The sequence below is a fragment of the Pseudopodoces humilis genome, chromosome 17 (genome assembly GCF_049639895.1).
Source record: "Pseudopodoces humilis isolate 2021_Gansu_Grassland_sample_001 chromosome 17, ASM4963989v1, whole genome shotgun sequence".
In the NCBI taxonomy this organism is placed as follows: Eukaryota; Metazoa; Chordata; class Aves; order Passeriformes; family Paridae; genus Pseudopodoces; species Pseudopodoces humilis.
This window is the reverse complement of record NC_142216.1, coordinates 2,563,794-2,581,973: the sequence shown is the minus strand read 5'-3', so window position 1 is coordinate 2,581,973 and position 18,180 is coordinate 2,563,794. Positions and strand designations below refer to the sequence as shown.

Below are 18,180 nucleotides of genomic sequence, written 5' to 3'. Positions count from 1 at the left end.
AATGCTCTCACTCTAAGACAAAATGTTGTAAAATGAGAAATGTTCCCCTCACAGTCCAGCATCTTTCTATGATAATCCTTTATCATAGAGTTCCTTAATAATATTTCTTTTAAATATGCCACTGTATAATATCATAAACAGAGCACAGGAGCTGTTCTCTGCCATGAATTCCCTGTTTAGTTCCAATATTCAACAGCTACACAACAAACTATTCATTTAAGGAATAAATATATATAGGGAGAGTAAGTAATGAGGCATGCTACAAGTTTTAGGATACATTTCCTTTTGTCTAGGATGTGATACCACTGTGTCTGCTTTTTCAGGATTCATCCCAATCTACCACAGAAATGTACTGCTGAGGTTAATTTCTCCTGGTTTTGCTTCCTGCCCTTGAAAGAAATTGATTTTAAAAAAGAAAACATCTTGAAAACAGAAAATCTGACCAAGATACAGACATTTTCCATGAAAAAAATCAAACAGCTAAGAAGCTGAAAGAAAAAAAAAAAAAAAAAAAAAGGAGTAAAATCCACAGTCCATAGAATTTACAGGAATAAAAAATGGAAGGCTCGGTCAGGTTGCCTTATTTGAAATTTCAAGAATCTTTTACACACCTTTAATAAAAATAACAGCCAGGTATAATCAGGCCTCTTTCTGTAGCTGGGCAAACCTCATTCCTACTATGATAAAAATATTGAAGTATTGACTTCAGCCTTGTTTTTCCCTAAGGAACTGGTGCACATGTGATTTGTTTCATCTCTTAAGACCCCAATCCTGCAGGTATTATTGGGAGGGAGCAATTTCCAAACCTAACCCCCCGATTCCAGGCTCCTCAGCTGCTCTTGGAGAACTCCACACACACATTGAACCCAGCAGGTCAGACATTCACTGTCTTTATGCTCCATCAGCACCCAAAATTCCCCAAATAAACTCCTCCAGCATTGGCATTCATAACACACACACACACACACACAAACACACAAACACAGCCCCCCAAGGTCACAAACCATCCAGGTGATGTCCACTGTGATCGTTTCAGCCTCAGGTACTCCCTAACCCAGTTAAAATGCTGATTTATGGCATGCAGACTATGCAAATGTATGTGAAACTGCTCCCTTATAAGCTTAAAGTTTGGACTTTGCCCTCTAGTAAAACTTAATGTTATTTCTCCCATGAGACATTGTCAACATTAGAAAATTAAAGAGGAATATTGTTACCTCGCCTTCTCCCATATGTCCTTGCTGCATGTTAAATGAGAAAGAAAACAGTCTTTCAATCATTGTTATAAGGACCAAAAGACCTCGTTTTATTGCCTTTATACTGACTCAGTGATTCTCAAGCCTTTGCAGATCCAGGTCATTTAAAATAAGTGTTCACAAGCTGTCCCTCCCCACCCCCCGTGGCCTCCTCAGCCCAGCTCTGTTACTTACTGATAAACCACGGCGACAGGAGGCTGACCAAGTGGATATGGATAATCAAAGAGACTTTTGGAAGCAATTTTAGCCCCAAATTTGCACATTTATTTATTTATTTGAGCTATTCCTGGGCGTGTGCCTGTAAGCAAATGGATCTTTCCTCATGCACCAGGCTCCCTCTGCCTTGCCAAACTCCAGAATATTCCAACATTGCTCTCCACCCGAGCTGGAGGAGAAGCCCTGACACAAGGAAAGTGCAAGATTGGTGTGACACTTTCTGTTTTGAAATCAGGTTGCTTTGCACAACCCACGAAATCCTTGGTTCAATTCTGACTGGCAAATAACCAGCTGAAAAACAGGAAAATCAAGGAGAAAACTGGGCCACTAAAGTTGCCTTCTAGACTCAGCAGTGTGTCCAACAGGATGGATTCTCTCACACCAACCCAAGACACTGTGCTGGAATAATTCAAGTTACCCACTCATTCCTACTTTTCATGTTTCAGAACAAATCAATTATACTCCTAAAAACAACAGCATTTTCTGTGCTGGCTTGCAAGAACCCATTGTCAGAGCACGGCCAAACTTTCTAATCAAACTTGCACATTCTTTCTCTTTTAATCTCATTAAAATCTCTTTCTGAAAGCACGCCAACTGTTTTCAAAACTTGGATTCTTCCTGGCAAGTGCTGTGAGAAACTCTGAGCACATCATGTGCTTGATTTTGCTTCCCCATTCAAAATTGAGGCCAGCAATTAGTTTAAGCATTTCAATATTTGTAAACCACAACAATACAGGAGTCATTTCCTCTTTCCAAATAAAAACTGTATCAATCCAATTTACTTCATGATTATTTAACATCCATAAGATCATTTCACTCCTCTGGTAGAGACTCAGAATTAACACCAAGAACACAAAACAAAACCCTGGTCTTCAGACTGGAGCAGATTCTTGAGGCAAAGGTTTTATGGGAGAATCTGAAGGGCTGAAGACCTTTACAATTATAGTTTTCCCATGGTAATTTTGAATTTAGAAATGCAGGAGGCTGATGCAGTCCTCAAAGGAGAAATGTAAGGAAATCACAAAGCATCCGCAATCTTGCTGTGTCCCTGACTGAGCCCAGCAGCCTTTGCACGTTTTGGAGCACATCAAGCACTTTAAAGCCAGCTCTGCCTATAAAGCCATAAAAATCCTGCTTGTGGTTTCTGACTGAGTGACAAAACCACACAGCCTCCTTCTCTCTGTGCACTCACTGCTGGCACCAACACCCAGACACGACTGCACCGTGGATGTGAGACCACAGCTCAGGCCAGGGGACTCCTCACAGCTTCCCCACCTGAGCCACTCAAGACAAGAGGACTTTTCTCCTTTACCAGGACAAAAAACACCCCAAAAAGGCTCAGCCACCGGCTAGGAATTATTTCCAATGCCAAATGCTACATTTGGAGAACCAAATACTACGATTTTTTTCCTCTTCCTCTTCTTAATTTACCTCTTGTTTTCAGCGTTTGCTTCACGTCTAAGCCGCAAGATACCAACATCTGACATTTCAAAACATTTCTCAGGAGCCACAGTTTATAAACTCACCCAGCACAGCACAGATACAAACTTTCTCTGCTCCCTGAATGCAGGGTTCATCACACGCCATTAATTTCACACAATGTGAAACTCTGTGAAATACAAACAGCACTGAGGCAAGGAATGCTCTCTTGGCAGGCCAGGAAGGCAGCTGAGTCCCCCCTTGTGGCTTTTCGAATTTCAGATTAAGAGAAGGCTTTGCTACAGGAGTACCCTGCTAAGCTGCTGCACAAATTAACCTTAAACAGCCACCTACCACAGGAAAAGGTTTCATTTGTAGATCACAACATTTGTCCATCCTTTGCTGAGAAATGAGACAACTGCAGCCTCGGTTTGGATTCCTCAAAGTTGTTTTTCTCATCCCTGTTTCTTCAGTGGTTCAGATAATTGCATAAAGGGCCTAAGATCTATTTATCTCATGAGATATCTGAGCGAAAATTTTGCTACAAAACCTAAAAAATGTGAAGTGTTCATGCAACTCGTTCAACTGCTCATTAATAACCAATGCAGAGGTGTTTTTTCAATAAGATCAGCCTGAAACTTAAAATGCTATTAGCAGCTGCTTCAATTATTTTGTCCCTTCAGTTCTCCCTTTATTTCTGTGTCTAAAATAAAGCCACAGAGAAAGTCAATGATATTTTGCAAAAATCTGCTGCTTTTAGTTTCATTTTAAGGAACATCAGGAATAAACAACCCACTCAAATTTTTGTGTCTTATCATTTGAGACACTTACTGGGCTCCTGGCCCCTTCCCTTTCTCCTTTCTTTTTGAAAAATTCATATATTTTGTGTCTATACCTCCAATTAAACGTGCTGAGCCCTCTTCCCTCCATAGGAAACACCACAAAGCCTGTCAGCACCTTGGGCATAACCCCAAAAACACATCCTGCTGAAAAACCTTGAAAAATCCATGGATCCTAAATCACTCAAACCCCAAATCTGCTCTGAGTTTGTGCTGCACAAATTGTGCCCAGGTTGAGCACCTGGTTCTTGCTGATTCCAGGTGCATTTTGTATTTATACCATCAGCAGCTGTTTGTTAAATATTTTATAACTGGAGCAAAGTGTCAGAGCCCAGATTTTTTTTTTAAGGGGCATAATAAGGTTTTCTCTATTGTTACTACCATTGGTGAGCAGTTGTTTATGTTGGAAAGTAAATATGACCACTATCTGAGAGTTTCAGGCTTTCACTGAAGTTGGGAAGGTGATCTGTGGCCAAGCTGTCCTTTGTTTCCCTTAGGACTTGTACAGAAACAGGAGTATCAAAATTCCACAGGGTTATTTCTAAAAGTGAGCTGGATATCCTTGAATCTACCAGAGAAAACATTTTGACTTGCCTGAATTTTACTTTTAAATTATAGAAAAATAACTGAAGCACAATCTGCTTTAGCCATTATAGCAGCAGAGCTTTATTCCTACATTTTTTTTTACACTCAACTCTACTTTGCAATTATATCAAGATTGATAACACTGTGCACAAGGCCATTAAAAACATGAATTCTAATATTTTACTACCTTTTCCCCCCACTACTCCCTGAGGGCAGGCACGGTTGGTTCTAACTCCAGAGTGAGATTTTATCATCGCTTTGCGTTTCACAACTACGAGTTTCATGGATCACATGTTTCTGCCACAGGTAAGAGGACATTTCACAAGAGGTTCTGTAAGGTCACCTCGAGCCCTGTTTCACCAGGGAACAAATTAAACATCAGCTTAACCAAACCAAGGGAAGAAAAGGGAAAATTCTAAACAACATCTCTATTTAATATATATAGGGTTAAATTATCTCTATTAAATGTAGAGACCTAAGCAGGGATTTTGCAGAGAGCTATATATACTTTGTTAAATTAGAACATGCAAAACCTTATCTATCTGCATGTATTACACATATAAATATGTCTTTCTATTTAATAGAGCCTTACAATTTAATTCTTAGATGACAATTTCAGCATGAAAGCAGGTAATACTATGAAAAGTTGTTGGAGTGATGGGACAAGGGGGAATGACCTCAAACTTCACAGAGAGAGGGTTTAGATTAGATTTTGGAAAGGAATTCTTCCCTGTGAGGGTGAGAAGGCCCTGACACAGAGAAGCTGTGGCTGCCCCATCCCTGGAAGTGCCCAAGGCCAGCTTGGACAGGGCTTGGAGGAGCCTGGGATAGTGGAAGGTGTCCCTGTTGATGGCAGGGGGGTGAAACTAAATCACCTTTACCCTTCCAACCCAAGGCACTCTGTGATTCTGTGGTTCTGAGGCAAGCAAAAAAAAAGTTCTGCTTTTATGCACTCCTTGATTTCAGTTCTAAGCCTTGAAAGGATCCCTCACCAGTTCCATGAGTGTCAGCATGAGACATTTGCATGTGTGCAAAAACGTTGCCCAGTTCAGGCACTTAATCTCATTCCAGGCAAATTATTCCAAGCACATGATGTGGAATTATTCCATGCTGGCTGTGGAACAAGAGCCCACACATGGCAGTGGCAGCAGCCCAGGACACCTGATCCAGGAGAAATTCTGTCAAAACAGAATAAACTGGACAAAATGGTACCAAATTTGTACTGGCAGTGAATCTATGCCTTGTCAGAACTTCACATTTTACAGTCCCAGCCATCTCTGACACTGTCAAATGAGATCCCTGTCCTAAAAATTGTTTTCCAAACCAAGCCACTAAAAGGGAATACGAGAGATTCCCTTTTTTGTGGATTTCAAATGCTACCAAACTTCAAAGAGTGAAAACTGTTCCAATAATATTTTATTAATCTTAAAACAGTCTTAGAAAAATTAAGCAGCTCTATATGTACATCTGAAGAATGTATATTAGACACACTTTTAGCAATGTCAAAGTCAGCATGAAACCAGCAAAGAAGCCTAAATTTCAGTGCACAAAACCAAGGATTAGCACCTTTTGAATTACCAATTCTGCAAAATTAAGCAGCAGAGTTGCCAAAACTTGTATATTTCCTAATTTACTTTTAAAGAAACACAATGTAAAAAGAGATTTAAAAAAAAAAAAGAAATACAGCTCTACCTTATGTCCAAAATGTCCAAACAAATGCTGAAAAACAGGAGTATTTTTGTAGATGCAAATATTATGCTTTATTTCAAGTAAAGCCAGATGCCTGAAGACAAGTATTTACCATTCCTTCTGTCAAGAACAGGAACAAAATAAAGTTTCTGTTATTCCATAGCACTCAAGTACAGGTCTGAGTAGAATCTTTAATTTTCAGTTCCAGGTCACCATCACAAAACAACTGACAGACAAAAAAGTAAAGAGGTTTCTTTCCTTCAAAAACCCTGTGGAGAATCATCCTGCAAAATCCTTTGGTAAGTAACACTGTTTTTACCTGTGATTATGTTGAATTAATTGGGTTCACATGGTAGAAAGGTAGAACCTGAATGAGTGGCAGAAAGCAGATTCTCAGCATAATAACTGCGAACAGGGAGTGTTGACAACTTTATACATCAAATAACCAAGGCTGGAGGAGAGGCTGAGAACACTGGAAGGGAAAGCGACTGTTTCCAAGGCTTGTGGAATGAGCTGCAAGTTTAGAAGGCTTTAAACTGCCTAAAGAAAATCTCACTGGAGAGATGGGGCAGTCACAGCCAGGAAAGAATTCTCCTTGGGAGGAAGCCCCCCCAGACTGTTTTCCCTCTCTGGATGTGTCCCTGTGTCACCTGCTCCAGGTGACCCTGCCTTGGCAGTGGTTGGACTGGATCATCTCCAGAGGTCCCTTCCAAGCCTGGCTATTCTGGGATTCCCTGATTCCCAGGCAGGGACAGGAAGGAGAATCATTCTTCCAACTCTGCCACTAGAGCCCAGCTTCAAATCTACCTCTGTCAGGAGCTCAAGATAATTCAAGATAATTCAAGATTGGGCAACTGAGCCAAAAAGCCCTGGACATGCTTCCAGAAATTACTGAATCCCTGAATCATTTAGGTTGGAAAAGCACTCCAAAGCCATTGAGTCCAAACTGTGACTGATCCCAATTTTGTCACCCAGCCCAGAGCACTAAGTGCCACGTCCAGGCCTTCCTTGGACACCTCCAGGGATGGGAACTCCACAGTTCAAGCCTAAGGGTGAAGGGGAAATGGGATAAAGCAGGTTAACTCTGGAAACCCCGAGTTCAGCTTGTGTCAGGGCTTTAAAAACCAGCAGCAGTGTCACTGCTTTGCTGCTGATGCTCTGTCAGCCCAACGGGGCCTCTGGTCCAAAGGAACCTCCAGAAAGGATTTTCCTACATTTCCAAACCACTAAACTACTGAAATGTGACAAACCCAATTCAGTCTCCTTCATCTCAAAAACACAGAAGCTTCAAAGGTAACTTTGAAGTTTCTTTGCTATCAAACAGCAGAACACAGAGAAATCTCCTAAACCAACCCACTACAAATCCTAGGCACAGCTACAGCTTTGTCTACCAGGGGTCAATATTTGTTCCTTAATTCCAATTATATTCCAGTGGGATACTGCAAATCCATTTAAGTGGGAGCTTTAAATATTGTATGTATTTGATTCCAATTCTTCTCCAGGCTCTCCCCACAGGGTGTGAGATAAGAAACCAAAAACAGGGGAGCAAATGATGGAGCACAACCATCAGCTGGAGACTGGATGTTAGTTGGAATTATCCTGTATATCAGGAAAGCAGGCGCCCTGCTGCTCATGGCACTCAGCTTTATTTTATATTCATGTATGACTGCTGGAGAATAGACACCAAGTTATAAAAACATCCCATCTTTTGCCTCAATACATCTTCCAGTTTGTGATATGGAATAATTGGCAGCATTTATCTTTTGAACACTTCAAGTATTACTGTATTCACTTGAAAAATATGAAATGAAAGGCAGAGTTTGCAGCTGGGAGAAGGAAAAGCATTACAGGAATCAGCTTCTCAACCACAAAACTACTTCAAACACGGTAACTTCATTAATGACAGACTTTCTGACAGGAGGAAAGAGAGGAATGGGATGTCATAGGCTAAATATTGCTAGATAAAATTTATTTTGTAAGTGACAAGAAGAATTTACTGAACCTAGTAGAGAATTTATGGAACAACTTATGAGAAGGTGTAAAACCTTCCCAAATCTTTGCTGCCACGGTTTGTATCACTGTGCTCCTGTACTCTTTATATGCAGCATTTCACCCCCAAGAGCTCTGGTATCTGTCCAATCCATCACCAATTCCTGCACCAGGAATTCTGTCCAGGCTTTTTCCTGGATTACCTGCCTGTGACTTGCAAAAGCTGGATTTACACTGCAAGATCTAAACCTGCAGCTCCTTAAGTACAATAATAGGTTCAAAGCAACTTATTTTTGTCTGTGGAAGGAATGATCACAAGACAGCCTGGAATGCAACACGAGTGCCTTGGTTCCTTTTTTAACCATCCTCTTAATTCACTCCCAAACAAGAAGGGAACAGGAACACAAGCAAGTCAACAGCAACCCATGAGGAAAGGCTGAGAAAAGTGGGATTTTTCAGCCTGTAGAAGAGAAGGATTTGGGGTGACCTAACTGTGCCTGAAGGAGCCAACAAGAAACATGAGAGGGACAATTTCCAAGGGAGGGAGTGCCAGGATAAGGGGGAATGGACTCCCACTGCCAGAGGGCAGGGAGAGATGGGATATTGGGAAGAAATTCTTCCCTGGGAGGGTGGGCAGGCCCTGGCACAGGTGCCCAGAGAAGCTGTGGCTGTTTCTGGATCCCTGCAGGTGCCCAAGGCCAGGCTGGACAGGGCTTGGAGCAGCCTGGAACAGTGGAAGGTGTCTCTGCCATGGCAGGGGTGTCACTGGATGAGCTTCAAGGTCCTCCCAACCCAACCCATCCCATTCCATTCCACAGTTCTGTGATGAAGCACACTGAAGTCTGGGCAGTGGAACATTTCCCCATTTTTCATTTTTCCAGTGAAGAGCACAGGTAGGACACTCATTTTCTCAGTAACTTGATGAAACTGTACTACACACTTCCCCACACCCAATCCAAATGGGAAGAGAAAATGAAAACATTATTTTAAAAGAATCATCATTTCCCCTGCCTGGATTCAAAAGTGCTGCACAGGACCAGGCACCAGCAGTGTTTATACAAGTACGTATTTATATAAGTATCCCCACGTTCCATGTATAACATTTATCTATTTCTCACACCCAATCTGAGTGCTGAGCTGGGATTCCTGCTAATGGGATTTCTGAGTAAAGCTGAAATACCATTCCCTGCACCTCATTTGACATGTGCCTATCTGGAGGCAGCACGTCACTGCTCCACTCACCTGACAGCCCAACCATCAACACTGGAGTGGAAAAAACCTGCCCTCCCAGCTGACCAATCTGCATTCCAACACACAAAGCATTAAGCCAAGGATGGAGAAATCTACTTTAAAATGTGTTTTTAAATTCGCCTCAGCAATAGTTGTTATCATTTTAGCTAATGCTGGATTAAAAGAAGTGGATACTCGATACACAAATTCTATATGCATCGTGATTCCTTCTTGAAATATCTTAAATAATTGATGCAAAATTCAGATTTTAGTCACTCCTGGGTATAAGCAATGGCTGCCTATGACTAAAGAAATTATGACTTTCTTAGGACCCAAATTTTCCCTTTTACACTCACTCCTCAGTGTTCATCTCCTTATTTTTGCAAAAAAGTCATCCCTTTTCTCATTACACCAATTTCTTCTTTAACTCCTTTTTAAGAAAAGCACTTCAGGTTTTTCTTTCTGCTACTTTCATGCCATTTCAAGGCTCACAAACATGATGGCAGAGATCATGCAAAACGCAGCTAACAAAAGACTCAAACGATTCAACATCAAGGCAAAAAGTGAACAAAGTGAGCAAAAAGGAAAAAGACAGGTAGCTTGAGCAGTTTGGGAAGGGAGGCAGGAGAGTTCAGTGTCTTCTAAAACAAGGAACAGACACCACTCATGAAATACAGCTCCAAATTAAAGGCAGCTTTGAAGATGATCCAGAATGGTCAGAGATTATCAAAGCAAAAATTCAGGAAAAAAAAACAAAAAACAAAAAAACCCTAAACAAAATGCACTTGGTGGACAGTGACATTAAACAAAGCAGAAGATTAAACACACTTCTAAAAAAATAAGGATGGAATTAATTTCACGAAGCCACAAATACAAAAAAGAAAGCAAGAAAACCTTAGAGAGGTTTTAATCAGATTAGCAAGGCTGCTGTCACGGCATTCAGAACGATTTTGTTGGCTGTACCACTTCTGAAGATCAAATCACCGAGTTAGACATGAAAATATTCAGCACTATTTCAATGTTTTGCTGTGTTTTAAAGAGCTCTGACTGCCACATCATTTCCAGCACATGGATTCCAAGGAAATATCTTGTCTGAGAAGTATGAGAGGCATTTAATTTTCCACGCAGGCTCTGGAGATGGGACAGCATGGCAAGAGGCCTGGGAGAAATGAGTGGACAGAAAAACAGGTCTGCTCCAGTGAATTTCACAGGAATCCTGACACTGATTCCCAAATTGGACTAAAATCAGAAAACCCTGGGATTTTTGCACTGTTCTGAGGTGGCAGAAAATGGAATTTCCTGGTCTCAAAGGGTGGTTACATCAATACCCTGTGCTTTGGTGCTTAATGGCTCTGTTTTGGACAGAGCACACATCAAGGTTCCCCACCTCAAAATCCTGCAGGGGTGAAGTAAAACCAGAGCTCTCCCAGCATGGGCTGTAGTTCAGTGCTATTAGACCCAGTTCTGCAATATTTTGATACAGCAAAACAATTGATTTTCCTCTTAATTAACAGGCACTCAGGTCTGCAAATCCCATTAGCCTTTCCTGGCATAGGAGGTAAAATTCAGGAAGATCCTGGGAATGAAACATTCACCCAATAACTCATCAACAGTTTCCAAAGAAAATGAAGGCAAACCTGAACTGTCTGCAGCCGGAAAGGAAGGGTTTGTTCATTTTATTTGAACCTGGATCCATTAAAAAATTGCAAATGAGTAACCCTTAGGCTCTGGCCAAGGAGATCAATCCTAAAGTCAGCTGCAACCACCACTGCAGCTATGAAAAACCTCAAACTCTATTACTTTACATTTTAAAAGAGGTCAGATTTTGTCTTGTGCAAATATAAAGGATCCTAAACTTCCCTAAAGAGAATTGTGACTGACTCTCAGCAGGTTCTCAGTAATATTCTGGATCACACAGAAACCCAAATGTCCCATTCTACTCCATTAATAAGAACATAATCCATATGGCTCGAAAAGAAACAACCAGTTCAGATTCTTCTTATCCAGTATTCAAAAAAGCTCTCAAAACTATCTGGATTCCTTTCATTAAAGAACATTTTATAAGGTTTACATATTTTCTTCAATTTTGACATGCTTTTTTTATATTAAGGGGCTGATGATTGCTTTAAGAATACAGCTTGGTCTCTCCACTTGCTCAGAAAAGTCCTGAATGGTGCAACTTCCCAGCATTCTGGCTTTTCAAAATGAAAATTTAGGGCTGCTGTTCAACCCTCCCAGGGTCTGACCTTACTCCGCTGCTAAACTCTTCCCTTTTGTGCAGAAGCGTGTTTAGTTTTCCAGACTGTGTCACAGTCACAGGATTCCTGCAGACACTGAGCTGCTCACACCTGGATTTTGCAGGAGTGCTTTGCAGTCCTGGCCTGCTGCTTTCATCCATCCCACCCTGCATCATTTCCAGGCAATAACCTGATATTCTGAACTGAAATATTGGATATTTTAGTAGCAAACCAGTCATAAAGCATTTAAAGACATTTCAGTGTCACTTAACAAGGAAATATTTAGTCAATCTACTACTATTACAGTAATGCTCAAATTGCCATCTGGAAGACCCAGATTCAAAAATCAGGCTCTGGATCCCAGGCTCAGCTCAGGGAGGCCGAGTACATTGTAAAGAAGATGCAATTAAGTCTCCAGGGAAAGGCTTCTGCAGGCTGACATTGGCTGTGCAGCACGCAGCACACTCACTGGGCTGGATAAAAATAACATATTGAAATGGCAGCTGCTCAGCAAAGGAAGAGGATTTGAGCAGGGATAAAAATATACCTTAAAAGAAGGGGAGAAAATGGTAAAATGCCTACTCAAAGCATTAAAAGGTAATACTGAGTGCACTGAATCACTGTAAGATTCACCTCTTAACCTCACGGAGAAAATATTATTTATTTCATATAGCAAGACAACCTAAGAACATAATTATTACTGATCTAAACAAATCCAAAGCTAACACAGCTTAATCACCTCAGACACGAAGAACACACTGTGAATGGATTTTGTTACATTTGGAAGAATTCCTGCTTTTGATTTTATTACAGAATTCCCAGCCTGCTGCTCTGAACATATCATTTAAAGATGGAAATGATGTCCCAGAGACAGCAGGATCCAAACTGTGGCTGATGTCTATTATCATGCCCACACTCTCAGTTGTTTTGATGGGATATTTTACACAGTACCTCTTTCTCTGGCAGTCCATGGCAATATGAAGGGGGTTCTGTTAGTGTCACACACTCAACTCATGCTGAGGCAGGATTAAACCTCTCACAAGATAGCAGTGAGACCTATTAGATCATCTGAATTATTTCCATGCCGTTCTGAGCTTGCTCTCCACAGTGTGTTTTATTACTGTCTTGCCCAGGCTATTTTTAAAGTCTCAAACCCAGAAGCTTTTCCTTTCTGAGAGTATCCAACTTTAGTTCAAAGCACTGCTTGCACTGATTAACCCATTTAAAATGCAAACTGAAAAACTTCTTATGGAGCTGCTGATTTAAATGCAGGTGTTTGAAACAGCAAACAAGATTTGAGCTGACAGCCATAATTTGTCCTATTTAAAGATTTCTATATCCGAGGTTTAAATAAAGATGGGGCAAGAAAAGAGAAAACATGAGACAGGATCTGTGTTAGCAGATGGAAAATAAACACAAAGGGCTCGTGATCACCAGTCCAACTCCAGGCCTGATGGGGAATGTTTTGTCCCAGCAGTTTACAGTTTTTTTCCAGCTGTATCAGTTGGTTTAACTAAAGGTATTTCCTCTCCTTGCAGACCCCACCCTACTCAGGGATGATCTCTGCAGTGTTACCATGGCCCGGCGGATACTGGGTTGAATAAAGATCCATTCCTTAAATACACGACAGGAACTAAGTCAGTGTGTGCTGTGCCAGAGCAGCACAGCCAAATTCAGGCACTGCACACTTCACTGGAAGCAAAGTTCATGTTCTTGCTGAGGAGATCCTTGAAAAATGAGGCTTCAGAACTAATTATTTCATGTAGAGTCACTTAAATGTCTCACCTGAGCTTTGAGGCTTTTTTCTGTACAGTTATATAACTGTTAACTGTGAAACAGTGTAATTCACAAGGAACCTAAGCAATTATTCCCAGCCCAGGACATGATTGATATCCCTATGTTTCAATCAGTGTGAGACAAGGCACACAGAACTTCAGAGCAGCCACAGATGACTCTGCAGAGGGGATTAACACTCAGGCTAAAGCAGGCATTAATGCGTGTCAGAACTATTTGTATTCTTTGCTGACATACTTATTCCATCACTCTTAAAACATGCTAAGCACTCAAAAAGGAATAGTTCAACTGCAAAGAACCTTTTCAAAGCATTTAAACTAAACATCAAGCTACTTTCAGAAGTACCCTTGCTTAGCAGCTGACCATAAATACATATGAAGCTGTCTTTGTTAAATTCTGATTTAAAGGGAGATTTTATTTGTCCCATGGCCATGTCACCCTGGGGCAGATTTCAGAGCTGTAACCTAGTTTGGGAGTGCCTGGCAGATGAATAGAAGGTTTTGGGGCAAATCCCAGGTGCTCAATCAAGGACGAGCACCTCATTCTTGGTTCTATATTCAATGCTGGGGGCATGGGATGTTGCCAGACAGAAAATAAACCAAATAAAAGCTGTTAGTACTTGTTACTAATAAAAGCCTAGTCCCCACTGCATAAGGGGAGGAAGATATTTTGGGGTTTTAATTCATTTGGCATCACTTTTATCCACATCAAGCTCTCCTTGTCTTTTCAACAGGCAAGTATTACATGGCGTTTCTCACCACACTGAATTTCTGCACAGCACTGGGGACGGGAAACTCGAGCTGCATTTCCAGACCACAGAGAAGGCAACAAACACAAGTTCTTGCCAGTTTATCAAAGGTTGGTCTTCTGAGCAAGAATCACTATTAAAACAAGTCAGATTTCATTACCACCACAAGCCTTGATATCAAAAGGAATTTACTTGCAGAAACCACAAGAGCAGGTTTGTTTTTTTTTTAGTGGTCTCATGACTGGTAACAAAAGTGAGTGGTTAGATAAGAAGCGTGTGTGAGAATTTGACTACTCCACTCATACAAGTAACCACTGAACTGAAATGGATTACTCATCCTACAGGACGTGAAACTACAGCTCTGAGTTTTTGACCATAAGCAGTTTCTATTCAGACAAAATTATGTGCAGACAATACTTTGAATACTTTGTAAGCTGAGGTATTTCCAAAGCAAGATTACCTTTGCCAAAAAAACAAAAGGAAGAAAAAGAGATAAATCCCAAATGCAAGTCACTTCAACCTCTCTTTTCCTTTCCCAATGGTTCCAAAAAGGTAAAAAAAGACAAAATACTCTGTTTTTCTCAAAAGGACATGGATAAACCTCATTCCTTCCCAAGACAGAAAAAACTATGACTTCATTAAGAAAACCCTATTAAGCAAAAAGTTACTTCTTGCTGAGCCGCACAAGATTCCTGAAGTTGATCCAAACCCCTGGCAAGTGACACAACAGGTCAGCCCGAGTTTGTGTTCTGCTCTGGACAAGGACAGACACCCTCAAGTGCTCCTGTGCTGTAACAGCTTCACTCACACAACTGAAAAAAGCCATCAGGTGCACAAGGGAAATTTGCTTTTCCTATCCAAAACTGGAGTCTTTTATTTTCAATAAGCCCCTCTCCCCAATTATTTACTGCAGGAAATAATCTCTGTCTAAATTTACCTTTCAGTGAATCATTTTCAGCCCTCATTATGTCAATTAAGGAGTTCTCCAGTGAGTGCATGTCAAAAGTCCTCGTGCGATCCTGCAAGCAAACACAAACAGAGCCACTGTTAAACACCAGCACCTGAAACACAAAAACTTCAATTTTCTTCTGCATAACCACAGCAGAATTAAGCAAAAACTACATACTGCCAAGGGATAGAAGAGTATTAAAAATTTGCTCTTATTGTGGAATATTAAAAATTATTATTACATATGATCTGTAATAACCTAATCATAACCAATGAAGTCTAACACCAACTATTTCTCCTTTCTATAAACCAAAGCCATTATTTAACACATGCACAGGTCAGACCTTCTCAACCAAACAAGAAATTCCATATCATACAAATCTGATGTTAGAGGAGCAATGCACAAAGTAAAATACCCTGGCAGTGCTTTAATTTAATTGGCAAATTCAGAAGAACTGAAATTTCTTGTAATCTCTCAAATCTTTACAGTGTCATAAAAGATCCCAAAAGGAGTAAAAATCATTCCAATCCCCAATATTATTCACACATCCATGCTTTCTGTGTATTTGTACATTACAACTTGGATAGAATTTTATACAATTACATTAATCCAGCCTGATTTTAATTCTTTTTCTGTCCGAGAAGCTCTCTACCATCAGCACTAAAGATTTGATTTCATTCCTGTTCTGAGGAATCCCCTCTGAACTGAGCTCAAGCAGTGGAAAGTCTCTGTTCAAACAAGAGAAACGTGAGCAATTTAGGACATTTTTGCTCTTGACTCCTTCTCCACAACTCTTGTTATTCCAGCACTGAGTGTGTTTTTTGTCCCTAACACTGGCTGTGAAGCTGAAATTTCTCCAAAGCACACAGATCCAGCTTGGAATATTTTTAAAGGCAGTGGTGAGTTATAAAGTGCTTTATTTCAGTGCTGAAGCAGGAGTGATTGTGTGTTGCAAGGGCCGTTCCTGATTTCACTGATCTCTCATTCTGCACTTCAAATACTTCAGACTATTCCAAGAGCAGGAACTCACCAGCTCCTGATCCATTTCCAAGTTGTAAATTACATTCTGATCACTAAAAAATACCATTTTTCAATCAAATTTCCTGGTATTTTTCCTCTCTTCAGAACAGTTTATTACTGAGACAGAACAGGCCACGTATTCCAACCCGGATGTGCTGTGTCTCAAATAGCATTAAAAAGGCCGGAGTTTGGAACCAGTTCCTTTATTAAGTCTAGCAAATATCAAATTTGCTATAAAAAGCACAGCACTGCTCTGTCTCCCTATAGGATTGATTTCCTTAGTCATTTCTATTACAAGATAATTGAGGCACCTTAGAGAAAATATCAGGAGCATTTAAATTCTTAAATTTTGTGCTTTTCTTTCACTTATTTCCTAGAGTTTCCTGCTTTTCCTAGCAGATTTATTTTATTGGTTTGGTTTAAACATTGCTTACCTATTTCAAACTCTAGTTACATTAGAATCCCTTAGCAGGAGTGAGTACAAGCCCTCAGGTTTTGGATCCATTAGGATCCAACAGTTGAATAATTCAGGAATGGATATTAAAAGGCAACTTCTGCATTTCCAGTCTTCACAAAATGACCAAAATAGCCTAAAACACAGGTGGGAGCATTTGCTGGAAACTTGATGTCCCTCAGCAGCTTCTCCTTCCTGAATTCTTGTGTTAACCTCAAACCCACCCCATGTTTCACAGAGTGCAGATCCTCAGTAATTCCAAATCTTTGTGGAATTGTGGCACTTCACATTTCAGTTGTATGAGAGACGCAAAGGAAGTGACCCGGGCCAAGCAATTCCCAGTTCATTGTGCTGAGCACCTGTGCCTGAAGCAACTCTTTTCTCTCTAAAATATCTGTGTTATGTTGGCTTGAGCTGTAGGAACAAAGGCTTTGCTGCAATGCTAATTTTTAATAATGAGAACAGAGAATTTAAACATTTGAAGGGAAAAAAGTGAATTGAACTGGTTGGCTCTTAGGGAAGTGCATTCTCCAATGGAAGCTTTTGGTGCTGAGGAATTTATTTTCCTTTTCAAGTGAACCACAAGCTTTTTCAGGGTGATGTCCATAAACTGCAGATCCCACTGCAAACTCTTTAAAACACAACCCTGCACAATGATACAAAAGATTATGGTGATATTCCCACCTGCAGCTATCAGCAATCCCAGAAAAAGGAGGAATGCCTAAAACTTGGGATACGTAAGGAAGACTCTGTACATCTACCCTGTGAAAAGATGTCAGGCCTAAATAAAGACCAGCCAAGATGCCAAGCTGGGTCACAGGTTTGCACAGTGCTTATTATTAAAAAGAAAATTGCAGTAGTTAAGTTGATTATTTGCCCTGACAGGCTGCACACTACTAGAGAAAGTCACCATTGGTAGTTTTGAGAAATTTTTATACAAATTAAAGTCCTTTTTATAGTGAAACTCCTTTGAAAACAGCAAGACAGATTTCATCAGTCTTATTTTCCAGGACATTTTACCAGAACCAGATCTAAAATATATCCATTTATTATGCACCTAAAGAAAAAATAAAGGCTGATGAAGGTTGGTGGGAATGGCCAAACCCCTGAGGAAATGCGTAACTCTGCATTTCATCACAGAACATCAAAAATAGCTCCAATAATCAAGATATTGATCACAAATCAGTAACTAAATGTGGGGTTTTCTCAGCTACATATTACTTAAGCATATAAACCACACTGAACTTAGGAAAAAAATGTTTTCTTTAAAAGATTTAATGTAGAGAGAGTTAATAACAATATGGTGATGGTTTTAACGAAGCAATTCACAAAGTTACAGTGCTTCGGAGCTGGATTGCTACTGTACACTTATTTATTTATAAAGAAAATATACAGGGGTAATGACTATCCTGGACTAAAGCAGAGTATGTACAATTCAGTAACAAAATGTGGCAACCACAGCCTGATATTATTTACCTGGGTTCCGAAAGAACTTGGCTTTACACAAGTTTGTTTAGGGAATCTAAAATGTTGCTTTATCAGAGGGCTCAAGGGCTACACACTTTTATCCTTGGGAAACAGAACTGAAGCAGAAAAACATCAGGTAAACACAAGGACACAATAAAAAAATGAAAAAAAGAAAACCCAAACAAACAAGACACAAACCAAATTAAACAAACTAAAGCCACAAAAGAACAAAAAAGAAAGAATTAAACCTGCAGTCTTAGCACATGAGTGTGTTTAAAATTTCAGCCAACG

The 18,180-nt window shown here is 40.3% G+C and overlaps 1 protein-coding gene across 2 annotated transcripts in view; it reads right to left on the bottom strand.

The window, feature by feature from the left end:
- CPEB4 (cytoplasmic polyadenylation element binding protein 4) overlaps window positions 1-18,180 on the bottom strand; it is a 36,504-nt gene that overhangs the window by 10,737 nt on the left and 7,587 nt on the right. Inside the window, exons 2-3 of one of the 2 annotated variants that reach the window (XM_088063650.1) lie at window positions 14,937-15,018; window positions 1,215-1,238 (exon numbers count right to left, since the gene is read on the bottom strand). In XM_088063650.1, the coding sequence (XP_087919776.1) occupies window positions 1,215-1,238; window positions 14,937-15,018 (106 nt within the window). The remainder of the gene's footprint in view (window positions 1-1,214; window positions 1,239-14,936; window positions 15,019-18,180) is intronic. The other variant, XM_014253105.2, reaches the window with a different exon arrangement.